Source organism: Penicillium chrysogenum, assembly GCF_028827035.1.
Source record: "Penicillium chrysogenum strain IBT 35668 chromosome Unknown utg000002l_segment0_segment0, whole genome shotgun sequence".
Taxonomy (NCBI): Eukaryota; Fungi; Ascomycota; class Eurotiomycetes; order Eurotiales; family Aspergillaceae; genus Penicillium; species Penicillium chrysogenum.
Genome location: NW_026622750.1, coordinates 3417956 through 3444505, shown reverse-complemented (window position 1 = coordinate 3444505; position 26550 = coordinate 3417956). Strand labels below are relative to the sequence as shown.

The 26550-nt window shown below is 49.5% G+C and overlaps 8 protein-coding genes across 8 annotated transcripts; 4 read left to right on the top strand and 4 right to left on the bottom strand.

Annotated features, from left to right (window-relative positions):
- Positions 1–600: 600 nt before the first annotated feature.
- On the top strand, positions 601–834 carry N7489_004742 (uncharacterized protein; the record flags this gene model as incomplete). The annotated part of the gene is made up of 1 exon (XM_056710494.1): positions 601–834. The coding sequence occupies one exon, from the start codon at positions 601–603 to the stop codon at positions 832–834; it is 234 nt and encodes a 77-aa protein (XP_056568915.1).
- A 78-nt stretch (positions 835–912) lies between these two features.
- On the top strand, positions 913–1212 carry N7489_004741 (uncharacterized protein; the record flags this gene model as incomplete). Its single annotated transcript, XM_056710493.1, has 1 exon — positions 913–1212. The coding sequence occupies one exon, from the start codon at positions 913–915 to the stop codon at positions 1210–1212; it is 300 nt and encodes a 99-aa protein (XP_056568914.1).
- Positions 1213–1911: 699 nt separating this feature from the next.
- Positions 1912–2139, bottom strand: N7489_004740 (uncharacterized protein; the record flags this gene model as incomplete). Its single annotated transcript, XM_056710492.1, has 1 exon — positions 1912–2139. The coding sequence occupies one exon, from the start codon at positions 2137–2139 to the stop codon at positions 1912–1914; it is 228 nt and encodes a 75-aa protein (XP_056568913.1).
- Positions 2140–2412: 273 nt separating this feature from the next.
- N7489_004739 (uncharacterized protein) lies at positions 2413–2606 on the bottom strand (the record flags this gene model as incomplete). The annotated part of the gene is given in 2 exon segments (XM_056710491.1): positions 2413–2490; positions 2502–2606. The coding sequence occupies 2 exon segments, from the start codon at positions 2604–2606 to the stop codon at positions 2413–2415; spliced, it is 183 nt and encodes a 60-aa protein (XP_056568912.1).
- A 2085-nt stretch (positions 2607–4691) lies between these two features.
- On the top strand, positions 4692–5230 carry N7489_004738 (uncharacterized protein; the record flags this gene model as incomplete). Its single annotated transcript, XM_056710490.1, has 2 exons — positions 4692–4944; positions 4992–5230. 2 exons carry the CDS (start codon positions 4692–4694, stop codon positions 5228–5230), a joined length of 492 nt encoding a protein of 163 aa, XP_056568911.1.
- A 6292-nt stretch (positions 5231–11522) lies between these two features.
- On the bottom strand, positions 11523–13336 carry N7489_004737 (T6SS phospholipase effector Tle1-like catalytic domain-containing protein; the record flags this gene model as incomplete). Its single annotated transcript, XM_056710489.1, is given in 3 exon segments — positions 11523–11831; positions 11871–13140; positions 13158–13336. Coding segments are annotated over 3 exon segments (1758 nt in total), but the record flags the coding sequence as incomplete, so codon positions are not given.
- A 4243-nt stretch (positions 13337–17579) lies between these two features.
- Positions 17580–20889, top strand: N7489_004736 (uncharacterized protein; the record flags this gene model as incomplete). The annotated part of the gene is made up of 6 exons (XM_056710488.1): positions 17580–17867; positions 17940–19331; positions 19399–19562; positions 19612–20005; positions 20057–20326; positions 20422–20889. 6 exons carry the CDS (start codon positions 17580–17582, stop codon positions 20887–20889), a joined length of 2976 nt encoding a protein of 991 aa, XP_056568909.1.
- Positions 20890–22774: 1885 nt separating this feature from the next.
- Positions 22775–25107, bottom strand: N7489_004735 (uncharacterized protein; the record flags this gene model as incomplete). Its single annotated transcript, XM_056710487.1, has 6 exons — positions 22775–23487; positions 23544–23653; positions 23698–24162; positions 24214–24489; positions 24541–24944; positions 25003–25107. 6 exons carry the CDS (start codon positions 25105–25107, stop codon positions 22775–22777), a joined length of 2073 nt encoding a protein of 690 aa, XP_056568908.1.
- Between the last annotated feature and the right edge of the window lie 1443 nt (positions 25108–26550).

Genomic DNA, 26550 nt, shown 5'->3' with positions numbered 1-26550 from the left:
CATATATTTTTGCTGATATCTAGCCACTCTATAGAGATAAAAAGATTTTAATGAGTCGATGGTTGCGATCTACATATTTCTAGCTACGAGCATCGTAATCTTCAATACCGCGATAATGCAACTCTTCGATTTTCTTGCTTCGACATATAGTGTTTAAATTCCTTATCGATAGCTACCGAATGACCATGAAATAAAACGATAACGTGGTTGTTGTGATAAGAGGTTCTAAAATATCGCATTTACTATGTGTTTTGGGGGTGCGGCTCGCTTGTGTGGGCGGCTCGCATGTGGAATACGTTAGCAGGTTTGGCGCTTCGCAACCTACCTTACTAATTTCTCTACGAATAGACGATTCAATTGACCCAACTTTTACCCTCATTCCGCCGCCCGTGGTGGCCACTATGGGCGGTAAAAGGGAACAAGGGGTCCTCCGCGTGGGTCGACCCAAACTTCGACCACGTGGAATTAGAACCAAAGGCGCATGCGAAAAAACTCCTGTAGCTCACCCAGCAGTGGAAAGCTGCTGCTGACGAAGGCGAACTACCTCTCCATGATCGATTCGTGGAATTTCTGGGTGCAGTGACTTCACTGACGACCAGGATGCGCGACAGCGAAATGCTCCAAGAGCTAGGGCGCATCCGCGCCCTGCTGAGTGAGCACGACAGAAAGCACTCGGACATGATATGCGAAATGCAACGTACCACCGAAGTCCAGGGTACAAAGACACCAGCAACCACCAACCCCATCAATACTCTTCCGATCCCCCGACCGGCCTCATATCGCGATGCACTCGCGAATCACGTGACACCCCAGTCCTCGCTGGTCTCTGGATGAATCAACAGAACACAGAGTAATGGGAGTTCTGTCCCGAGTAATGATTTGAGCAGTAACAGCAGTGCACCTGCACCAACGATGATGCGCGAGCATCTCCAGCTAACCGTCCGCGGCACTGACCGTGCCATCGTTGACCCTCTTCGCAGGAAGGAGGACGAGCTGGTCAAACGGCTGAGCAGATCCGTCAATCACGTAGCTAGGGAGCTAGAAAATGCTGAGCCTAGCACGAGACTTCTAGTGAGTCGTTTCCGCAGCATGAGTTCTGCCAGCGGCGACGTCCTCATCCAGGTAGATGACATCAAAAACTACGAAGACCTCATCAAGGCTGCCCCCGCATTTCGCCAGGCGGGGTTGAAAATAGAAATGTTAGGTGGTTGAGAGTCGAACCCCGACAGGACGGTAGGTTTGGCGACTTATACACCTAAACCACTGAAATGCAAAGAAAGAACGCTTGTAAAGGCTCGAGATGTAGCGGGAGCTGACTTTGACTTCTTTGATAGGGTTGGCATTTTGCAATGTCACAATGAGTTGCTGCTATTTGGTTTTTCAGTTGCAGTATTGTTATCCGTCGCATTCTTAGTTATAGAGGATATTAAATAAAAGATTCACCATTGCCATGTCATTCGAGTAGACAATCACAGAGGTACAGTAGAATTCTAGAACAATTTACCCCCAGACACTCACGCGATGTTTCTCGGCCCATACCCCGAACTACGCTTGGTCGTAGTTACTATGAAAGCAACATTACTAAGCGGTATAACATATTGGACCGTGGGTCATTGTAAATATCGTATTCTCACATGAGAACCCTAGCGAGGGAGATAGAAGTGGCGGTTAGATCTGCCATCTGGTTGATCCACGCCCACGCCCACTTCCTTGTTTCTATTTTCCCCGTCATCTCCTTTAACCATCCAAATTCAATTTAGGATTGATCCAGCCATCTCCAGATTTCTGCCTTGCTCTTGGGCCTCTGCCCTGGTCTTACGTAGAAGCAAAGGGTTTGCTGTTGGTGGCAGCGTGAGCACTGCGGTCGAGCGCGATCGCAGAGGGCATTTAACTCGCAACATACTGTGCAGTCTAACGAGTCGTTTTGAAGGGGCTGCCTATAAAGCCGCGTATGGACTGGGCGCGAGTGGGAAGGCGTTTCCGGCGACAGGGATTCGTCTTGTGGGGTGGCCGACCGCCGTAGGGGATTATGGCCAGGCGCTTCTCGTGGGGTCGTGGCCGGCTCGATCGACCACCTCGGGACGGCCGCGCTGGCTTTGGCTGAGCTACCCGACTGAGCAGTGCACCGTCGCGAACCATTTTTGGGTTGGGAGTGCTTTCTTATGCTTGTCAGTAACCCTGGAATCCTAGAATGAGCTTATTTCGACTTGCCGTGCCGCCCAACATGCCATGTTTCAGGGAAATACGGAAGTAAGAATGAGAATGTTGTGCCGCTGGCAAATCCGGTGAAGATATGGGCAAAGATTCGATGGAAATAGCTGGCCAGCTCTTTCTCGAGCTTCTGAAAGGTATCACTTGCTTTGCGGTCAGCAACTATCAATCATAAGCTTAAGCCTTCATCGGCATGCTCATTTACGCAGCAGCCTCACGCTGGGCATCGAAGGGAAATTCTATGGTCGGTTGCGGCGAGTGTAGGAGTGTTGCGTATGTCTGCAACTTACGTAACCCAAGCGGCTCGAGCAGCCCGAGCCGCCCGCGCTACCGTATAAGTAGTCTAATTGGCGGGTATATATCCCAGGAATAAACGGCGGGAGAGACGCGAGCATTTTGTGGCTTTCGACTCGCAATATTGGGGTCAGGATTCGTTCGGAACTTGAGTGGATTGGACGCTTAAAATACGATGAAAAGGAGGGGGTTACGTCGCCGTGTCTGGATCAGACGCTCGACAGGTTCTGCTACCTTGGTGTCGTGCTTGGACGATGCAGTTGTAAATGAGCTGCGCGACCTGGTGGTCTTGAAATTTGTAAACTCTAAAAAATGTACTGGGAGGTGATGGAGGGGAAAAAGTGTTGGCCTTAGAAAAGTAGCGAGATAAATTTCTACCATGCCGCATAGTGATTGGCTGAGCATGGAGGTGAGCCCTCTGAAACATCTGGGTGTTGGCAGAGCAAGCAGTGAAATTATCGCACACAGTCTGAAGGTCCCGAAGAGGTCAACTTGCTGAGCAGGAGAGTCCGATAGTCCAACCCATTTTCCACCCCACCCATCAACAAGCAGCCTTGTGAAGCCCCACCCATTCTCCACATGCGGAAGAACGTAGATTTATGGGACCAAGGATGGTACCCTGTCTTGGGAGATTGAGCGTTTCAAGATCAAGGCGACAATTTCAAAAAGAGCCCAATGTATATCAAGTATTCTCGCAAAATCCGCCTTGTCCCTATATTGTGCAGTATTTTCTCTTTTCTAGCAGTGGCATCTTCCTCGAGTACATGAAAGGTGCGACACCTTTTGGCAGTTAAAAGGTTGTCTAGTGTACTTCCTAGACATGTCACTTTCTTCTAGGATACAAAAAATCATACTCGGGACCAGCCAACTATGGTGGTTACTACAGTAAAAAGGTTGGAACTTCTACACCTACCAAAACAATGAATGAACGATCTTGCTCAAGCCACCGCTGTCTTGGAATCCGTCAACCTCGCTCATGGTGATTTACGGCCTGAGAGTGTTCTGCCTGATCGCAACCGACTAAAGCTATCCAACTTTGATTGTAGGCAAAAATTGGCACAAATTACGAAGCTTTCATGGCTCCGTATGGCCGAGTGCTCAATGATAACGAGTCGGATCAAGATATTTCAGCGAAGTGGAGCCCTGTTGAGTATGCTACACCTCGTTGGCTGAAAGCACAGGACTTGGGTAGTGTGTCGCGTTTCGAGGCGTCAAGGTAGGGCAATTGCGGGGTCAATTGGCGAAATAGAGAAAAAGGGAGGCTCACTAACTTGCTGCTCCAATCCTTCACTTTTCAACTAGAAAACCGTAACCTGGTTTCTGCAAACGGCGCTACCATTGCGGGCCTGGGCCACACCCGTTCGTGATAGGTAATGGATTCGAAGATGGGTTTGCCGGGTTGTGGGGCCGCAGAAAGTGGTCGGCGTTTGGAAAATCATCTTATCCAAAAACTTACCTTTTCCACCAACCTGCTTACGCAAATTGCCCATGGCGATCTGCTTATCAAAATAGTGCTCTGCGAACGATCATTTTCTTACCAAACGAATCATTGCTGTTGGTGAAGCAGGCTTGATAGGTAGACCCGATTTGGCCGGGTTAATTGCTCAAGGTCATGAAATGAACACCTAGATTAAAATGCGGGTTGGGTCGATCCCGATCGCAGGGTATACAATGGCTGTATTGGCCGGAATGACTATTGGAGGCTGAATTACAGCTTCGCGAGATCCCATGTAATGATCGGGGTCTGAACGGGATTTGAAGGAACTTAAAAGATCTTACCAACCACGCAGAATCTTGCTACGGGATGCACAGACCTACGAAAAAGAGAGCCACATACCTTTCGCGCTGAAGCTTCCGGTCACCGCAAATCTTCTCGGTTTTCCTACAAAAGCAAGGTAGAAGACCGCGAATGCATACACCGGTTATGCATTTAGACAGGTTCAGTTAGTTGCTGTCTATCTGTGTCCTCCCTTGGTTATTGTTTGCGCTATCGGTATTATCCGTATGCGCTTGCCCACAGCAATCAAGCCAAAGGCGGAAAAAGTGACACATGATGTTAGGGCCTAGTGAAGGGCAGCAATGTCCGCCTGATTATGGAAGAACTATTAGATTTTCACAGGAGCCCCCCTTCATCTTACAACATGGCGCTTCTTTTATATCCGTGAGAGTCCAGAAGATTCTCAAGAATGCAAACGCAAGCATCTGCTGTCAACGTGTCCCTTGTCGACGAATACGGTGCGAGAACAAGCGGGGGACTACAAGGCAGCTTGACCTCTAATATACAGTTTCGCCCCGACGAACATGCGCACGGCGTCGCTGTGTTTAACAATATCGCCATTTGCCAGACAGGGCCGCGGCGACTCCGGGCTTTGCTGGGGCAACTTTCATGCTCCGGAATGACCGTCGAGGCACGTGCCGATTCAAATCTTTTCCACATCAGTAAGTAAAATTAGAAAAATGACGATATCCTTCGTACCATGCCACAGGGAATGACACTAAGGCGTACAAAAGCATTTTGAAGAATATGCCCTTTACAGGGTCCTGGAAGAACGAAGCTGAAACGGCAGAAGAGGATGATTCAGATCCTTTGGCCCAAGCAATAGACGGCTCGAACTTGGCTCATGCGTTGGATGGGCCGGTCGATAAGGAGACGGTGGAGTGCAACAATAAATGGACGACGCTGTTAGAGAGTGCTACTCTAGTCGTTATGTCGGTCTTTGAATGATCATTAAAACTTTCCTGCTCTAGGGGAACGATCGTCTTACTATGCCGTTCAATTCAATCTCATCGACGTCAATGCCAAGCCGTCTTTCATCCAAGGAGTTTAACTTTGGATGAAGTTGTAGCAACCTAGTTATAGAATGACGGCCACATGTATTTCAAAAGGTACATGTATCCAAGATATTGCACACTTGATTTTCCGATAATATATTCGAAGCGCGCGGCTCCTGAAAAAAATAGGCGGTTTATACTTGCTACCCTGATCACTTGCTAGATCGTCTTTTTATTGTACAACATGCCACGAAGAAGATTTCTATACACGAAACTACTGCGCACAAACTATCCTTTGCGGTTCTCAAAAGCAATGAACATGACATGGTTGTTGTAGTTCAGAGGTATGGATTATATGTTATTCTAGAGGGAAAGATGAGGTTATATATACAACAATGAGCCAAGCTGATTTCCAATCAACTTGGTTGTCTGTGTAGACATCTCGGAGCTAATTCCGATGGTGCGGCTTGCTTTCCGATCTGCACCAGCCTCATATCACAACATTCCCCCTCAGGATCGCTTTGCTGGCAGGGCGAGACTGGAATTGCGCAGAGCAGTCAGGCCTCAGTAAGACCACTCAAAAAACCTTCGTGGGAAAATAAAGTGGAAAGAGCGCCTGCGCCGTCATGCATGTTGCCTTGGAGTCTCTGAGGCATCGACTCCTAAGAGACTACAGAATTTCGCAAAGGCAGTAGGTCCCGATGGCTTGGTGAGACCGTCTGCGGCCTGTTTCTCGGTTGGAGTATATTGAAACCCAATCTCGCCTGCATTCAGCACGGCTTGCTGATAGTGAAATTTCACATTGAAATGCTTCGTCCGTTTGTGGGATTCAGGGTTGCGAGAAAGAGCAATGGTGGACTGGTTGTCAGCCATGATTTTGGTGACCGGAGACCGATACAGTTGCGTTTCAGTTAGGAAAGTGCGGAGCCACTGCAGATGCAGAATGGCATTGTACTGTCCGATGTATTCGGCATGTGTCGTAGACCTGATTACTTCCCCCTGTCTCTTGGACGACCAGGAAACTGGCGCACCTGCAAGTTGGAACACATAGCCGGATGTGGAGTATGCCCCGTCAGTGACGACGAAGCCCCCGAAGTCGGCGTCCGTGTATCCAATCAACTGCCCACTGCGGTAGGTGATACGATGAGACTGCGTGGCTTTGATGTAGCGAAGCATTCGCTGTAGAGCAACTTGGTAGTGCGATTGCGGCTGAGACGCGAAGCGACTTAACAAGCGCAGTGCAAACGCAATATCCGGTCGTGTGCCAACCATCAGATACATTAGCGATCCAATGGCGGTCGCAAAACGCGCTTTTGCTTCCTCGTCCGGAAGTTCCTCGTCTGGGCGATGATTCAGACTTTGTTTGGTATTCATAGGCGTAGACTTCGGCTGACAGCTCTCCATACCAAAGGCAGGGAGAACCTTCTGGATATACTGGTGTTGGTGAATAGACACGGACCCATCGATGTGATGGTCGAACTGGTTTCCGAGGAACGATCGCGGGGTGCCCAGATCCTTCAGTCGAAACTCTGCTTGCAAGGCTCGTTGCACTTGGTTTATTTCGTGGGTGTTTGCCGCAGCAACGAGAAAGCCATCGACATACACGCAAACGACGCAATCCGGTTTGTAGAACACACAGTTGCCTGGTTGGGCCATGGTGAAGCCATGAGAAGCCAGGACGCGGTGGACACATTGGTACCAAATCCGTGGAGCCTGCTTCAGCCCGTACAGCGAGCGGCGCAGCCGGCATACGTACCCTGGCTCTTCCAAGCCTTGGCGCAACTCCATATAGATAGACGTATCGACGTCTCCATGAAGAAATGCCGTGGCAGCATCGAATTGTTGGAGTTTCCATCCGCGCAACACGGTACTGGCGATAATGCAGCGGACGGAGTCCATCCTGGACACAGCAGCAAAAGTTTCGTGATAGTCAATCCCTTGTTTTTGCCGGTAGCCTTTGATAACCAATCGCGCTTTGCGCGTTCCGTTGGCCTTGGTCTTGAAGACCCATTTGCAGCCAATCACATGATCTCTGGCTGGCACGTCCTCTCGCCGAACCCTTTCCCATGTTCCGTGTACGAGAAGCGACGCGTATCCTTTCTGGATGGCGGCCCACCATTCCAGCTTGTCTGGGTCTGACGCAGCTTCGTGAAAGGTCGCGGGTCGACTTGTCTGGCCCGCGGTGCGGTATTCAATGTGCCTGCCGAGTACACCTTGCCTAGTGATCCGAGGAGACGCCGTGATAGCCATCCTCTGTGACCATATATCGGATACCCAAGATCCGACGTCAAGCCGGGTTCTTTGTTGACTTGGATTGACCACTGGTGTCTCCTCTTCTCGCTCAGGTAGCGTTTCTTCTCGCTCATTCGAGAGGTAATGGCGATGCAGGTGGTGTTGGCAATCGGCTGGCTGAACTTGGCATTGATGGAAAGACGGGTGATGGTGGAGCGATGTCCGGGAGGTCGTTGCCTGTTTCCCTCTTGATGAGTGGCGCCACTGAGGTCCTCTCATCGAACTCGACATCACGGGAAAAGACGGTCTTTCCGGAATAGACTGCATACAGCTTATACTGGTTCGGTTAGCAATCGGCACTCGGACGATCTGGGTCCCAGTTTTGCTCGATGCTCTTTCGGGGTCAACACCCAAGCGCGGGAGCCAATCCGTCGCAGATGCGACAGCGAGGGCGGCTTCCCTTACAGTATTTCGAACGGTGTCTGCTTCTGTAACATTGATGCTGGAGCGCGCAGCTTCAGATAGACTACCGTTTCTAAAAGCTCGGTCCACCAGGAAGGAGGAAGTCTTGCATCGGACAGGAGCGTGTTGATCCGCTCCCGGATAGTGCGATTCGTTCGTTCGGCCAAACCATTCTGCCCTTTGCAGTATGGCGGCGAGATGTCAAACTCGACTCCCTGGGTCTCGAGGTGTGTTCCGATCGGCAAGTATTCTCTCCCGTTGTCGGTGAGGAACCTCTTCCTGTGGGCGCCGAACTGACGGTGCACCCAGGCCTCAAATTGTCGGAACTTCTGGAGCGCTTCATGCTTTCATCTCATAGCATATGCCCACGAGCCACGAGAATAATCGTCAGTAAAGGTGATCACGTACCTGGAGCCATCTTTGGCAATCGGCATATCCATAATGTCCGAATGAATCATTTCGAACATTCTCGTCGAATGCAGACGCGGCCGTCTTGCACGGGAGTTCCTCTTCTGATACTGCTTACCCGACATGCACGCCGGGCACTGCGGCGTTGCCAGCAGGTGCGCTTGCGTCAGCGGTCGGTACGGAGTGCCGGTCCGCCGGAGGACCACCCTGAAGTCTCCCCGGTTCAGATGTCACATCCGAGCGTGCCACGACGCTTCGGAGGCCTGGTCCACTCTGCACGCATCTTCTTCGAGTATCACAGCTTCACCACCGAGTTCAGAGGTTGACGCTGCGCATTCTGTGCCACTTGACTCCTGAGGGTCGTCGACGGCCATAGCCACCGCCTGCGGTTCCAGGGAATCTGCATGGCCGTGGGTCGCCGGCGCCCTCGCCAGTTGGGCTCGCTCTCGGGGTGTTTTTGCTCGCATTGCACCGCAGGATCAACAGATCATCCTCAGCATGGTAGGCAGTCCACACAGTCCGTCCTCGGCGTTACACGAAGACGTTCTGCGGGTGCGCCACCACCGAGTAGCGGTCTCACAACAGCTTCGGCACGCTGACCAGGCTCAATCCCGACGCGTGGCGCCAAATATACATTCTTTAACACCAGGGGTTGGTTGAACTTCCCCCGGAGCGTAAGCTTCACCGTACCAATTCCTTCGGCTTCCACTGGATCGCCCGCCGTGTCCAGCATCTCCCGGTGGCGCCGCAGACTGCTGAAGCAGCCCCGATCCCAGCGGATGTGGCTGGTGGCGGCCTAGTCCAGGATCCACCGGGGTTGCGGTGCGTGGGTATAAAGGGTCGTCACCCTCGCCCTCACCATATTGATCCTCGGTCTCTTGAAGTCGGCTGGCCCTGCCAATCTTCCCTCTGGCTTAACGGTATATTTTGCACGTTGTTTCTTGGTGAGCCGGAGGCACTCCGTTCAGCCTTCAGGGCATGGTCCCTGGGCGGGTGTTTTTTGCGCTGTTTCTTCCAGCACTCCGCGACCACATGGCCGCGCTTCTTGCAGGATGTACATTTCTTGAGGTTTCTCTGCACTGTATTGATGGACGGCCCTGGGACTCCCTGCGATGGCGAGGGGAACTCCTTCCGTCGGACCGTCTGGTCCATTGTCCATTGTTAAAAAGAAGACTCTGTTGGACCCACCTTCTCGCTGCTTCAACTCTGGTAGCTCCTAGACATATGTACACAGCCCGCTCACACAGCGCTGAAAGTCAAACATAACGTGGCGAGAGTTTCGCTCGAGCTCGTCCCGATTCAGCCATCTTCCACTGGTATACGAATGCGGATCATGTCCTACAATGCAAAGACAGTGACGTATTAACTTGTTGGTCAACGCCGGTGAGTGTGCTACTAACAACGAGTTACTTCGTGCGAATCTGTTCCTGGGGATGTACTGTCCAGCCGGGTATGCGGCGAAGGTGCGCTGTTCTTGTTTCCCATGTCGGATAATGTTCGAGATGGGCAACGGAATCGACAATGCTGAACGATTGACGAAGCGACTCCCAACCACCGCCAGACTCGGAGCATATCAGGCTATTGGTTTGCTTCTCCCAGAACGTAAGCCGCACGGGAGTTTGAGATCGAAGGTCTGAAGCCCCCTTTGGCCCTTCATGCGGCCAATTGTTTTGCCGTCCTGGCATTCACCAATTAAATTATCCGTCTTGCCACCCACACCTTACCGCTTTTGATTTGGGACCGACTCAGTGAGATTCAAACAGCCTACCAATTAGTTAATGACTGATTACATGGATTACCGAGTCCAGTACCATTGAATCATGTGATTTTAGACTATGCAAATTACTTACTAATAGTGTTCGACCAGATTGTCATAAACGGCCCATTGTTGTTTTTATTTTTAATTAGTTAGAGAATTTTACCATCGTGAATTTACCAGTACGTTCGTCATACATCTAATTTCTACCAGTTAATTATCCATAAACAAGTTTGTATTTTTAGGCATGCATCTTCTTCCCGTGTTTCAAGTACAGTAACTGGCGGCTAGGAAAACGGTAACTCCGCTTCTCAAAGCAGTTGATTGGAGCCGTGCTTTCCTTACCCTTGCGATCGGCACGCAAGAACACAGGGCTGCGGTTGAGTTGAAACCTACGGCAATGTGAGAAGAATCGGTTGAACATGGAAAGGCCTATAAATAAAGGCTGCTCTCCCTAGCGTCTGTCGTTTTTGAAAAATATCAACAACATCAGATTCTAAAGGTCTCGCACAACTACTGTCTGCTTGTTTTGTTGAGAATTGCCCTTAATCCTATTGGGAATTTAATTCCCGAAGTGCATCGCAAACTCCATAATTCTGACCTGGTTGTTGTCCCACGTGGATAAGCCAATAGGAATTGCCTCACATTTCGATTACCCTTGATCGGCAGAGGTTTCTATGCCTTGGACATAGTAAATCGGGTCCCAAGCATGTATTTAAAGAGCATCTTTTTTTCCAGGTTTTACCTAGATTAGACAAACCCACTTGTTTGATTCTCACCCATACATTTCAGCTCATTAGATCAAGATAGCTCCTTCATGCTGCATTATTCTAGTCAGCTAATCTAAGTCATCATAACATGCTCCATGTATTATCGTCTGGCCCGAGGAACGTCCTAATTTTAGTGGTACTTGGTCTGCGCTGTATGCTTTCTATCTATCTATGATCTAGCAAGAGTGCTCTACCTTCTCTCAGAAAAGCTCCTCCGCAATGAAGCAAATCAAGGATTTTTTTACGAAAACCAGAAAGAACTTTGACATTGCCAAAAAGTTCGGCGGAACCGCGGACCCTTCACCCCCGGCAGTCGTATCCTTCCATCGCAGACGAACAAAATGATGCAGATTACCAGATGCGCCTTGATGCGGGCTAACTGATCACAACCGATACCTGAATGTTGTTCTGCAAGTCAATTCGCAAGCTAAAAACACGAGTCTGCGTGAATGGTTGGAGAAACAAGCGCGAGGCATGGGCTTCTCCATTCTTGTTATCGCAAGATTAAAGGAAACGAGCGCGGTACTTCAACAAGGAGATTTTTCCGTCATCAGAGGCGAAAGACGTGGTCTGTTCAACGTACGGAAAACTAGCTTTGTTGGAATTCTTGGTGTAGATTACGCCGTCATTGGCATGTTCTCTTCTGTGGGCTTACGCATGCGACGGTATGTCTCGCGCACTGGATCTCCCCGATGATTGTACACTTTCCACTCCCCGATTTCGCACCCAATAGGAAGCCTCCCCCGCATTTTACCTTCGATGAGGTTTCTTGGCCGATAGCTGGGTTTAGTCTGCATCCGATGAATAGCTGATCCATGAATGTTGGAATCAGCCGGGATACTCCGCGCTTCCCCCGTGGAAGGGCCATCGAAACGTATTCCAAGCTCCATCCCGCACCAACGACATCCTCCGAATTGGGAGATACGCTAGAATCCTCCAGCTCAGTACTCCAATCCGCGGAGTACCCTCATGATATTGCAGGTCATCATGGATTTTGCCATGGCGCTTGCGCTTCGAAGAGCATGGACGAAGTGAGACTCATAGTATGCGTCGCCAGCGTCGTTTTCTCTTCGTCCAATCATCTGTCCGCCGGCGTTATCATGTTCTGCGGCACTATCTGTCTTAAGCGTAGAATCTTCGACACAATTAAACTGCTTCAATTTGTTCAAATCGAATCGTAGTCCTGCGCGCTGTGCTTCTTGCACCATCCACACCAATGGCACGTGGCTTAGTGGCCAGTCTTCATTCTTTGCTAAATGAAACCCACCACCGATATCCATGTGGCATCCAGGGAACCACACTTCCTCCACGTCCTGAGTGTTCTCCGTCTCACCGTGAGCATGGCCATTAACGTGGTAGCCCACGCTAACGTCATGCCCGACCGAAAACCGTTTCGTCCGGTAGAATGGATCAGAGTCGCAACTTTCCTGCCGAGCTGGTGGCGGACCAACGATTCCAGGCCCCGAAGTCTCGTCATTGCACGCGCGGAAGCCGTCTTGTCTATCTTCGCGGCGAGAGCGGCTGATATGGCGCAGGACTTGCTTACGCCAATACGACTGCGCCGGTGCTTCCTTTGGCCGCGTGTCTGAGACCAACTCATTCCGAACCCTGGAACGCCGCTCGTCGATACTAAGTGCGTGCCGGATAACTTTGGCTGACGTCCGCATCAGAAAGGGATACAGCAGTTTGTCCCGGCGAATTTCAACTCGTGGAACGCTATTCACCAAATCAAACAATCCCAGGAAACGGATCTGCGGCACGGGACGACAAAAAGTTTCCCTGAACGACTTCATATGTTTGAGCTGCTGATTTCTCTTTCCTGGCTTCGTGTTCCACTGGGTGCCGCTTTTCTTCCAGTAAGCAAAGGTCGTCCAAGCGAATCGAATAAGGTCGTCATTTCCGGACCTTAACAGTCCGACATGATCCAACATTTCAGCTAAAATACGTGCAACGAAAGCTCCGCGACTGCATCCGAACATATAAATGCTATCACCCGGGGAGTAATGGCGCATAACCCACTGGTAGGAAGCCATAACATGCTGAGGATATGTCGCGCCAGTGACCGCATCTTTTGCTCTTAAATACCGCGACTTAAGGCTTCCAGGATTTTGAGATAACCAAGTCGAGCTGACATAGGTCCCGAATCCGGGTTGATAATAAGAATGCTGGTAAGTACCATCGTCGTCGAGCATCTTCCTCACCCTAGCGTCAGTGACGTTTGTAATCAGATGAAAACTTTACTGAAGACTTACTCGGGATATCCGCAGGACATTGCTATCAGAGTCGTCACCGTGAAATATATATCCTGTCGCATCAAGACACAGTACCAATTGCCTATTTCCTGGCGTGAGCGCCATATGAATGGTTGCTTTCCGGTCGGAGTGCCGTCATGGGCTGTGACGGTTCTGTTCGTTGTAGGGTCATCGCGTCGAGCTGTCCATCATTTAGATTAATTAGTTATTTTGGTATCATCCGGATGGGCCGGAATCTGCCAGGGAAACCTTGGTAAGTCGAAAACTTGTCAGCCGCAATTACTCTAATACTAAGATATGGGGTGCACACAGCAAGTGCGGTACGTTGATGTCATATCACCACCGGTATATTTCCTGGAGCACGGTACACGTCGCAAGCAAGATTGACAACAGCGGGCTTCTCCGCGCCCCTCGGAAAAACCTAGTATATGATTCGATTTGCAGTTTGGTCCAGACGGTTCGTCATATCGAACACGCTACTCCAATTCTTAGCCTAAAATTTCGAGGAGTATCCTCTGAAGTTGGATCCCTATAGTGCTCACTTCATTCGTGCGGACAGGGCCTTGTGTCTTAGCTGGGCGAAAATGAAGAATACCACGCCTGACGTCTTCTCTCGGCATTCCATTTAGTATCTTTTCCGTGGCTTGAATCGATAATATACGTGAAAAAGAACGCGGGGACTCCAGTTGTGCTGCGCGGACAAATCCTACTCGACGTTCACAATAAGAGCAGTATGGCACATTGTTCGTTAAATTTCCTTGGGTTGTCCAAAAGCCAAGCTCATTTCGGTGAGCGATGCCCATACGTGGCTTTGAATTCGGTACTGACCACAGAAGGGGCATGTAAAACGAACAAAATAATCAATCGGACATGGACTTTATACCCGGAGAATGGTTTGGGGAACGGATGCAGCTTGAAGCTTGATGGTCATCCGCCCGTGAACGGCGACGTTCGCGAAACCCGGCACTGTCAGTTGCGAAAGGGAAGTCTCTCGTTAAGGAACATTAAAAGATGTCTTTCAAATGCAACAACTGTCCTAAACAACAAATTCGCTGTCGTCGGGCCCAGGGTTGTTTACCCAGGCCGGTATGTGCAAAATTTCGAACTGACCGTCGGTTCGCGACTGCCAGAGACCATATGTCTAGAACGTGCCAGTGTGTCTTATCGTCTCCAAGTTCGGGTCAAACCAACCTCGATTTTTGGTCACAGTGTCGTACACTGTAAAGAGGTCCCGTTGGTCAGTTCCCCAGACGATACGATACGTCTTTGGATTATGTGGAGCCAATCAACCTTTCAAAACGGTGGGGAGATCAGATATCATGTGACATCCTTATCGGTGGCCGAGCAGCACCACTGAGTGAGCGGGTTCCCGTCACGATAAGATTTGTGCCTACGAGAAGGTAAAACGCCTCAGTTTAAAACTATTTTTAGCTGAGACGGTCCATGATTCCTCTAATGGGGTGGCCCGTCTCTCCTCGGAACGGTCAAATCTCCTGTGCCACTGTTCCATTGATCCTTCAATATCCTCCAGGACTGCGTTTGACTCGGCATCCTCGGGTAACGAACTTGGGGATGACGTACAGGACACAGGCAGCGGCGAGGAAGCATCGATTACTGATAAGAAGCGGCATCAGACACAATGCTTAGATCACTTCTTTGCAAATTTGTGCAACGGGCCGATAGAATTGGAAAGGCACGTTGCAATGCCGAGCTGCGAAGTTCACAACCACAACAATAATGTTGCGTCAATGCATTTTGATGTGAACCACGAATATGCACGTAGAACATTGGATGAAGGTAAGCCTCGCAGGCTGATAGTCTGACATTACCGCTACCTTTAGGTCCATCAGCTGATACTTGAGATAGTCGGTAATAGAAATTTGGATATCCACTGGGGACGAAGACGAACACTATAATAACTCAACTTGCCAAGCTCCTTTCCATTTATGGTCCTGCTATCTAGGAGGCGACAATCTCTGGGCCCCTCCCTGCACGTCGAGTTCCCCGAGTGTCTTTCACACAGCCGACGGCAGCCAAACTACCACTGAGGTGGAAACTAGACTCAACCATGTTGCTCAGGGAGAGCGCCAACATTAAAACCCTGTCAGATCAGACTTTTGGTCCCTTTACCCCGTCATTCCCATGGGACTCCCAAGGGAGTGATAAGGCTCTTACAGTACCCGGAGATAATGACCTGCTTCATCTTTCTGTCTCCCACTCTTTACTTTGCTCAACTGTTCCCTTGAGCGACACCCCCTCACCTTTTCACCTTCGATAAATCTGTTCTTACGGAGACAAAATGTCTCCGAGTACTGTCGCCACCAAAATTCGAATGCGTCTCGTCTTTATTTTCCTTATCATCACTTGGCCGGCCCTCGCCAGACTCAGTTCAGCCACTCGAGACTTTGCGGTCGTCCTGCGGGACCGTGCAGAATCTGACCTCGTGACGCCGTCCGACTTTATTTTGGACATGACATTCCAAAACCTCATGGACAACGCCGTCGACGGCATGGTGATTGTGGCCCTAGTCTCAGCCCATTTTCCGTTTCCGGATTGGCCTTTCTGATCTACCCAGAGTAGTTACAGTATAACTGCACCGCTCGGTTTCACTACGGTTGCGTTCAATTATGTTCGTGATCGTGCTCTCCTTAGGGGATTGGATTGCCAGCCGCGTCCACACTTCCGGACATTTTTCGAGAATTTTTAATAGCGAGCGCCACCTTCCATATTATAGATTACAGAGCTGTTAGCCAGGTTGCTTTCAGATCTTTAGTTGTCATCGCGTCTTTCGTGCGTTTCGCGCGTTTCGTGGCCACTGGCAGAGTCCGCGAACCGAGCCTACAACACGGTTCTAACTGCTTGGTAGAGTAGGGATATGAAGGAACGAGGCAGGGAGCAATCCCAATGAGCACAATGGCGAATGTTCATGACGAAGTATCGAAATATGTGAAAAGTAAAGTGTGACTCCAAGATCACTGAGAGATACGACAGTGAATGTCATGCAAAGGAAGGAACGTAAGCGGTAAGCGCATGGGTCATATAAGCGAGTGGACTACCCATCCTACTGGTTTTAGATGCATTTATCTTGAATGTAATCGCCTTTAAATCAATTCGACTGCAATGATTTATCTAGTTACGCATCTATTGATTTTGTGCCCTATTCGTCAACACCCTCTAGTTCAGCAATTAAGTAATTAGCCAAGAAGTTTCTTGAACTGAGAGACCTTCTTCGGCGGGTACTTGCCTTTTAGGTCGAGTGTGCTTTTGCTCCTTTCTTTCTCAGCGCGTTGCAAGGTCACTGTACTTTAGCTTTCCAGCTACAGCGGTGATTCGATCGGAAGCAAGCGATTCTGGGGCTCGCCACGCCCTGTATGATACCTCTCGGCGTCATGTACATATTACCGGTACCATATCTTCAATCCAGATCAAAGAAATGAAGCGGAAAGTATATAAACTGAGCGAAAAAGCCGGCCAAAAATGGAAGCTGTTTGTTGGAATCAGGAAGAACGGAAGGGCCAAGAAACAGTAGGGACGGTTATAATTTTGTACTCTAAAAGAAGATTGGCCAATCAATCTATATCCTGTTTCGATTAATTGATTTACTGCGTGCTGACATAGTAAATGGTGGTTGAAGCAAATACAGAAAATTCTGGCGTTTGGGTGATGTGATCCTTCCATTTGGGTGGCGGACCCCGAAAAACGCAAGGGCCGGTTAGTACCTTCCACAAGAATGATTGTCCCCTCAATGTGCGATCTCCGCGGAGTTAAAGTTAATAATTTCCGAACTAAATAGTGGGGAGGCGAAATTAGGGTCTGATGCAGGCGCACGGTCATACTTGTCCATCCATTCGAGTATGCTAGTCATTGCCATACTCCGGTATTCCCGCAGCAGACTTAGACTGGGAAATGAAAACACGGTGCGCCGGTATGCACAGGTTACGATGCTTGACTTCGGAAAAAAGCCAAGTCTTTGGTTAACGTGACTGTTTACCACTGTTAGTCTATCCGCAAATCTCACATCTTAAATCCTTTCCACATAAAGCGGTGTGATATTCCTCCTGCTTAATTTACAGAGAATCCACTTACTGGCGTTGCGTAAGGGGTTGGCCTGTTTATGGCGGTGAGATATTATCGAATCATAGCATCCCTCATTAAACGAGATGAACGAGAATGAGGTGTCAAATCTTCTTAGCGAACCAGAAACAGGATGTGGGGAAGATGACGTTTAGCAGATAAAGTTCCATAGCAGTGTTCGCCATTCTTATATGTGGTCGAACAGGACAAAGCATGGACATGTGTCTGCTCTGTGTGTTCACCACAATTAAATATAGGCAAATTATCTTTAAGGTTTTGACGTTCTGGCCGGCACAGTGACCACTGTTCATCATCTTCCGCATGAGGACAGCATTTTGAGGCGATACAATGACACCTACAGCAAAACCTCACTACACACGTCCCAACCGCAGTCATGGCGGTTCGTCCAAGGGGGAAATCCAAGACGAACCAGACTGGGTCCGGACTCATAACCACCGAATCGGATTCCGCGATAGAAACGATCGGCATGCAGGGCTCACTCACGCCGGCGATGACTGGAACACCGAGCAACAGCGTCAATTTCTGATCCAGGCGAAGGAAGAAGCCGAGGAACTTGGTACGGAACTAAGCGACAAGAAATTGATTGATGTCCGCGAGTTCATGACCAAACAAGAGGTGCGCTTCGGAAACTCAGCAGTGTTCCGCGTTGATTCTAGCAGTTTGTTCATGACTGATCCATTCTTCTAGGACTATCACCTGAGGTTCCCTGGAAATCACCCACGGGGCTGGCGCTACGTCCTTCACACCACAGAAGATTTCATCAAGTACAAACAGGACTGGCCTGTAAATGTAAAGAAACGACAGCAAGACGAAGATCAGAAAAGGAAGGAGTCGGAGCAGAAGGAAGATGACAGTCAGGCCCCGGAAAAAGAACACGAATGGCGACGAGGTCGCGGCGAGAATGAGACTCACAACGAGGCTCACGCAGCAGGTGAAGGCGATGGCCAGAAGAAGGATGAGAGCCAAAGCCTCCAAGACAAGTACTCACCACAGGAATTGTCTCTGCTCCGCTCGCTACAAGGGGAGAGTGAACTGATGCGGACTATCAAAGAGAACGATGGTACGGTCAAGTCGCCCATCAAACCAGCTAAGGAACAAGACCTTTCCATTGACGAGGCCGACCAATTTACTCCGGACAACTGGATCAACCGATCTACCAATCTCATCCGTCTCACGGGCAAGCATCCACTCAACTGCGAGCCTGAACTGACAGCGCTCTTTGACGCGGGGCTCATCACACCGAATCAACTCCATTACATACGCAACCATGGATCCGTACCTCATCTTCTGTGGGAAACTCATAGAATCGACGTTCAGAATGGGAAACTCGTCCTTTCCATGGACAATCTGCAGAATGACTATGAGGCCATCAATATCGCAGTAGCATTAGCATGCGACGGCAACCGTCGGAAAGAACTTAACATGATCAGAAAATCCAAAGGCTTTAATTGGGGCGCTGGCGCCATCAGTTGTGCGTTTTGGAAGGGACCCCTCCTGCGTGACGTGCTTCTGGCTGCCGGCTTCGAAGGCGAGAGCACTCAAAATAATGGAATTCGCCGTTGGGTGCACTTCGAAGGGGCAGATGAGCTCAGCGAGGGCAAGTATGCCACATCCATTCCCTTGGCGTATGCCATGGACCCAGAGAACGACGTGATTTTGGCCTATGAAATGAATGACGTTCCACTACCGCCGGATCATGGTTATCCGGTGCGATTATTGATTCCCGGCTTCGTTGGTGGTCGTTGTGTCAAGTGGCTTCACAGAATTTGGGTCTCCGAGAAGGCGAATGATAGTTATTATCATATTTGGGATAATCGTGTTCTCCCTACTTTCATTCGTGATATGGACTCGGAGTTTGCCGAGACGATGTTCCGCCATCCGAGTACGGCCTGCAATGAGCAGAATCTAAATTCGATTATTGTCAAGCCAGAGCATGGCGAGACCATCCGCCTTCCTGATTCAGACAGCAACCTGAACTACCGAATTTCTGGCATAGCATACGATGGTGGTGGCCATGAGGTCCAGAGGGTGGAGGTCAGTCTAGATGGTGGAATAACCTGGCTATACTGTATCCGCAAGGTGAGCTTATACATTTACCACTTGAAGGTCTTGTATCCTTATATCTAGCACTAACTTTGACGATTAGTTCCCCCAATACCCAGTCCGACATGGATGTAAGTTCTGGACGTGGCTTCACTGGCATGTGGACGTTGGATTGTCACATCTTGTTCGAGCCAAGAGCGTCGTCGTCCGCAGCTTCAACGTCTTCAAGAACACACAACCCGAGAAACCTGCATGGAACATAATGGGGTAAGCCAATATCACCCATAATGTTAGAAGCCCAGTTAACGCTTTATAGTATGATGAACAACTGCTGGTATACCGTGCGTCCGGAGATTTTACACGATGATGAACATCGCGCGATAACCCTTTACTTCCGACACCCGTGCGAGCCTGGCACAGGAAATGGAGGCTGGATGCAGCCCTCTGCAGAGAATCAGATCGAGAGAATTAAGCACGAAGTGGCATCACCGCAAAAACAATTTACGCGCGAAGAGATTGAAAAGCACAACAGAGAAGATGACTGTTGGATTGTTCTCAATGGCAAGGTCTACGATGCGACGAGCGTGCTTGACTGGCACCCTGGTGGCAAGACACCAATCATGGCACATGCGGGCAAGGTGCATGTAGATACCACCGACGAGTTCGCTAGTATTCATGACGATTACGCGGAGAAGAAATTGAGTGGTAAGGTATCATGTCCTAAATCCGTTTTCGCCCCCTGTCTGACCGGCTGGTTATAGAATGTGTCCTGGGCCAAGTCACCAAGAAGGCGATGGGATACATCAAGAGACAGGGAAGCCACAGCCAAAGAGAAAGCCAATCCGTCAGGAAAGGCCTCGGGGATTGTGCTGGATCGCCACCGTTGGAACGCTGTTTGCTTCAAAGAGAAGAAAGCGCTTTCCGAAGACACCAACCAGTACATCTTCACCCTTCCACCGGGTGTAAAGAAGATCGGGCTTGGGACCTGCCAGCATCTTCAACTGGGTTTCCATTTCAGAGATCGGCTTGTGGTCAGACCATACACGCCTACACGACCTATTTTTGAAAAGGAGGAAGATGGAACATTCAGTCTCGTGGTCAAGACATACCCCCCGACAAATCCCAGCCCGGTGGCACTATGAGTAATATCCTCGACTGTCTCCGAGCCGGGGAGGAGATCGAAGTGAAGGGGCCCGCTGGCGAAATCATGTACGTCGGTCAGGGCAAGTTCGTGATCGATAAGAAGGAATATCATTTCGACAAAGTCAGCCTTATACTAGGCGGTTCTGGTATAACGCCTGGATACCAGCTTATATCACGGATATTACGTGCAAAAGACCAGGATGACAAGGAAGACAAGACTGCTCTCAAGGTCATCGATGCGAATAAGACGGAGGGCGATATTCTGTTGAGAGGGGAATTGGATGAACTGGCCAACAAACACCCCGACCAATTCGAGATTACGTATGTAGTTTCGCATCCTGGAGATGATTGGAAGGGAGAAAAGGGTCATGTTCGAAGAGTATTCTGGAAAAATATGCCTTCGGGCCTGAAAAGCGTACTGTGGCGCTACTTTGTGGTCCTCCGACAATGATCCAGAAGGCTGTCCTTCCTGCCTTACAAGAGATGGGCTACAACGAGGATGAGAATCTGTTTGGATTCTATTCTAAATTCCTGGCTTCTTTCGGTCAGGTGTCATGGTGGGATCAAACTAGCTCTACTAGCACTATAAGCATAAACTTGTATTTTCGTTAAATTCTAGTGCCGCTATAACCTTTTCTGTCAGGACTCCTGGTATTCAAATGCTTCACTCTGCGTCCGAGACCTGCCTGTACACTCGTTCTGCTGGCGGCTCAATTCCTACCTTCCTACTTGATGCATGACGCCTTGCCATATTGCAGCTACAGGTCGGTCAAGCCGAACGCGTGTATCATTTTCTCACCGAAATCGTCTTTTAACATATGGCGTGCAAACAGCTCTTGCCAGGAAACGGCCGAGCTCTCTACGTCCCCTACGTCAACTGTCCTTGAACATCTAGTATATATTTGTCATTCTCACCGCTCCCTGGCCAACATTTGGCGTATCACCGTTCAAGCAGATCATTGGTGAAGGTGGCATTGATATCCGTAACGACACCGCCAAAAGCCATCCTGCTGTGGTACCTCTTCGACTATCCCCGACAACCTATCCTGAATTTTTTACCCCTAATCAGCGCTCATGTCATGTTTACCTTTGGGGGAATGGTTTAGGGGCATGCCTGCTGCGATTACAAGCGAAATGGATTACCACTTGCGATGACATCACCTCACGGAGGCCCGTCGTAAATGACGGTGGAGATGTCTTTACCAGATTTGGTTTCAATTTGCGCTTGCTAGACCCCGATCGGGCTTCAACTATGTTCTCTAGGCAGCAGAGAATGCTTCATCGCATAAACCCGGGTACTACGCCCCAAAAAACATGATCGCCGCTTTGAGTGCAGTAGCGGATGTTGATAAACGGGAGATGGGCTGGTAATATAAATCGTAGTTACCGACGGGATTACCACAAGGTTGCGGCGGCTCCCGTATGTAGGAGCCAATCGGATATTCTTGAGCCAAAGCCCTCAATTACTTGGTTGTCTTTGTTGCGAATCCACTTTCTCTCGCGATCGTTCTAGGATGTGGGCATTCTACAGTAGAGTCGGTTTGAGTGACTTGCAATCGCTGACTGAAGCGATGACTTTGACTACGCAAGGACAGTCTATCGCATTACGATGCTTAGTTGAGCCAGCAAAATCGTATTTCGAGCGGACGGATTTTGGCGAGGTCTAACCCATACACCAAAGGCTCGCTTCTTAACGAGGACATGCCAAGAATGAGACGAATGTGGGGCTGATTATGGGTAAGGTAGGAAAAATTCTGGCTCTATGTCCTAGGGTACGGTTTCACTGGCAACAAAAAAAGATCGTTGACTGTTCGCTAGGTCTTTACCTACCAACTGGCCTCTGCTTCATGTTTTAGATCTGATTCTGATCGTACAAGACAGTTGCGACCGTGGATACTATTATTGTAGGATACTGGACTCTAGCGGCCTTCCAAGATATGGTTGGCCGTTGAGAACCATAGGTAGTCGCATCTACGGATCGAAGACTTTGCCCGAACTGTTGTTCACCCAGGAGGCCCAATAGGCTTTTTGTTGGTGGGAGACTTGCTTGGATCTTTGGTGCGGTTGGCAAGGGGTATGGAGTTGAGGAAGCTGATGGTGGCATAGCATGGCACGAGAAAGATATCGGGATGTTAGGAGACTGGCGGCTTTTGATTGTGGTTTGCAAATGATACACCTTGGTTCAAAGCTTGTTTGCATGGGCTCTGGCTACGGCCTGGAGTGACCTATCACTATGCTTGGATTTCAAATATAAATGGGAATAGATAAATTCTCGGGAGAAGGAACAAACGGATGAGATGACTCTCAATGGGAAATTAGACATGGCCATCCCCTTGTCATCCCATTTTGGCCACCTCCACTGCGCGCTTCAGCCGAGACATATTTTCTGGAGTAATACCACTTCCTTCAAATGCCATATCATTGATCCACCGTCCGTGTGGCCGCACAGGCTCGCCTTTGGAAAGCTTCGAGCACAGGTACAACCAAGACAGCGCATTTCCCACCGTACTAACCTCGTCGCAGACGTGACTGATTGCATGCGCCGCCATGCGGTCATAGAGTGCCTTGTCGACCCACAAATCGTACAAATGTCCCGCTACTGCATCGGTGTCGCCGATATCCACCAAGAAGCCGTTTTTCATATTCTCAATTTGAAGTGGGATGCCACCGGCCCGGGTGGCAATAACCGGCTTGCCCTTGTGGATCGCCTCGGATACTTTTACCTCGAATCCTTCTCGGGCTGAAAGTTGCAGTGCAATTGCGGCTTTTGAAAGAACCGCATTCAAAACCTGATCTGAGGGTCTCAGTCTCATCACGCAGATGAAATTACGGACGTATGCAATCCTGTTCTCGATGTGATCCATCACTTGATCGTAAATCACAGCTCCATCTGGATCATCTACGGAGCCGTGTCCGCAGATCAAGAGCTTGGGCGGTTTGAGATCTGGCCGATTCTGGGCGAGTCGGTTATAGAACTTCTCGTACGAGTCCAGCACATCAAAGATCCCTTTAGCTGGGTCAAACCGTGCGATCTGCACAATGTAACGATCTGCATGCGTGGATCAGTGATTTGTCCCATGCTCTCAAATTGCCGAGGAAGCATACCGTCTGGGTATTGGATAATCGGCATGTCCGCATTCCTGCATGCTGCATTGAATATGCGACCGTAATGTGCCACATCCCAGTCGCGCATATCCTTGTTCAAGCCATCCAGCCTGCGCCACATTAGCAAGATTCTGCATATCTATCGGGCACTTACCAATCGGTCGAGGCCGGCATGTAGCCCAAGATCTCTGTTGGCACATCTTGAGGCACAAACGCCTTGACTGGGTGACTGATGAAGCAATCGGCAAGTTTGATTTGGTTCCACAGAAACTCCCATGCTTCTGCCTGTGGAGTGCCCGGCGTGTTAACTAGATCACTTCGTATCTGAATGTGACTCCGGAAGATAACTGGTCGGTCTGGAGCTTCTTTCTTGGCGATAGGAATCAATCCTGGCATCTGAGGATCATCTATAACGATCACATCTGCTCCCCCGTCCGATGGTGAACATAGAGGACCGCCGGGGCAGGACCAATAGCGTCTTGCATTCTCCTCGATCCATTCCGTCAACAACTTTTGATCCTCGGGGCTTAAGCGTTCATCTGGGCTTGCAACACCCTGCAGGATGTTGTGATTATTCTTGGTAACTCGGAAGACGCCCGGTCTGGGTTTCGGCACGTACCTGCACTAAGTCAGTCTTTCTCCGCATCACCGTAGTAACGTATAGACCCACCATTTGATATCCGTGTCCAATGAATGAGAAAGCCGCACAAGGGCGTGCCGCATCAAAGCTACACCACCTCCTTGCGGCGTCGCACTAAAGAATGCAATGCTGACGTTCCGTTTCTTAAGGTCCGAGGCATAATGCTGTACCGCTCCCCAGGTGTCGGGAGACACGGTGTTCTGGAAATCTTCAAGGTTCGCTAGCCGCACGTGGAAATTTGTGTCCACCTCCACGAGGCCCATAAAACCAACTTGCAACAAGGGAACGTTTTCTGGTCCAAATAACCTGCGCATGCAGTCAGCATCTTGGGTCCACATCTCGCCGATCCTCACTCACCGAACACATTTCCGCGACATGGCTTCAGCCTGTTCGTCTATCGATTTAACATCCCATGCAAGCGATTTGACCTCTGCCCGCGTTGCATACATATCCATCAAGCTGGAATCGGGCAATATTAGTGGGATGATGTCGAGCTCGCCCCATAAACGGGAACATAGTCTAGGGCAACAGTCCGCAACGTGCTTGGGCATTGCCGCTCCGATGATCTTCTCCAAGTGTCTCTCTCCATATGCCCGGAGTTGAGTGACGAAAAAATTGGTTGCTTCTTCGACGGACGGTCTTTTCCCTTGGTCAAATGATATCTCGATAAAGTCGAGCAGGTACGTGGTGTCCCGAATGGAGATGGAAATGACGGAAACATGATGGTTGGAGAAGTAGGCGGAAATCCCTGCGTAGATGTTCTGAGGTCTGTTAGTCTTTGCTCAAGCTTATACTCCTCCTTGGTAGAGCTGCGCGTACATCTGACGGTGGTGCCAGCCAGGCATTCCTTCTGAACTGCTGCGATAGCCGGCGCTGTATAGTCACAGATCCATGGCGTTGGAATTCATGCCCTTTGCCTGCCATGGTAATACTGGACGACAAAGGAGACACAGCAAACACAAGTGATAATTAATAGTCGGGTAGAATCCGGAGTAAAACAGTACATCGAGGAGGCTTTATCGATCATGACGTAGGGTGCTTGACAAACCGGTTCTATAATTCCAAACCAAACAAACAATACCAAATATGTAGCACATCGAGAATCTCAATTGATACACTGGCATTTGAGATAGTCCACCATCTTATTACATACAGCTCTATTTCACTTGATGCAATCTCAAAAATAATGTCAAGATACAGGATGGTACTGTCTTTTTACCCTGAAAATAGTGATATTTTACTATACATTTTGCTTACTAATTGTGTCTGACCAGATTGGTAAATACAGACCATTGTTGTATTTAGAGAATCTTACCATCGTGAATTTACCAGTACGCTCGCCATACACCTGATTTCTGTCAGTTATGAGCCGGAATCGCTTCAATTTTGATCCCTTTTTCACATCTCCTTGTTGATCTCACACATTGAGCCATTGGCTGCATGGAGATAGGCCCCTGGGAAGCATCAACAACATCGGAAATCCAACTTGCGAACGTTGACTGAACCCTCACGATGTCGGATTACACTCTCTCCGCGACTTCGTCCTCTCGCGTCACCCTAAAAGACTCATCGAACTGGGAGCTATGGCTCTCGACGATCAAAACCACTGCAGCGCCCTTGTCGGAGCAGATGCATTGGCATACCGGCATACCGGGGGATCTATTGATCCCATATGTTTTTGTAATTTAAATTAGTAATCGGCGGCCCTTATAAATTGCTAGGAAAGCCGATAACAGCAATACAGAGAGTTGAATACCATTGATTGGACCCCTACATTTTACAATACGGCCCACGCCGACAGTCTTCAGTTCTTGGTCGCATATCGCCGTCCCTTGGACGTCGTTCTTGGTTACTCCCGATATCCGAGATTCTAATCTAACAACTATGCTGGCTTTGAGACAGAGTCCACATGCTTAGCCCGGACTTGTGTCTCCGCATGACTTGGGAATGGAGCCAGGCGTCATTGTCGTCGTGCGGGTGGTGTGATCCCTAGGAACGGGTAGAATAACGATCTTGAATTTCCTTGTGATAATCTTCATATTATAGCTTTTACTGTTCAAATTGGAAGACTTTCCACCAAAGGGGGGTGTTCGACTAATAAGATTTCACCTACTAAATACGCACATGGTGGTGGCCGCGCGCGTATCTGAGATTCGGCAAATCGATAAGATTACAGTTTGCGAGGCGGCGAAGGCGTTGTGCTTGCAGCGATTTAGTGCATGCCACATCATGCAGGTGGTCTGGCAAGAAGCACGTAATGCGTGCGTGAACCCCTGCAGTCTACATAGGTACCCCTTTTTAAATTGGGGCTGCAGCCTCAGGCTTCATACGAGCCAGAGGCGGTTAGCGTTTCTCTTCACGTTTGCT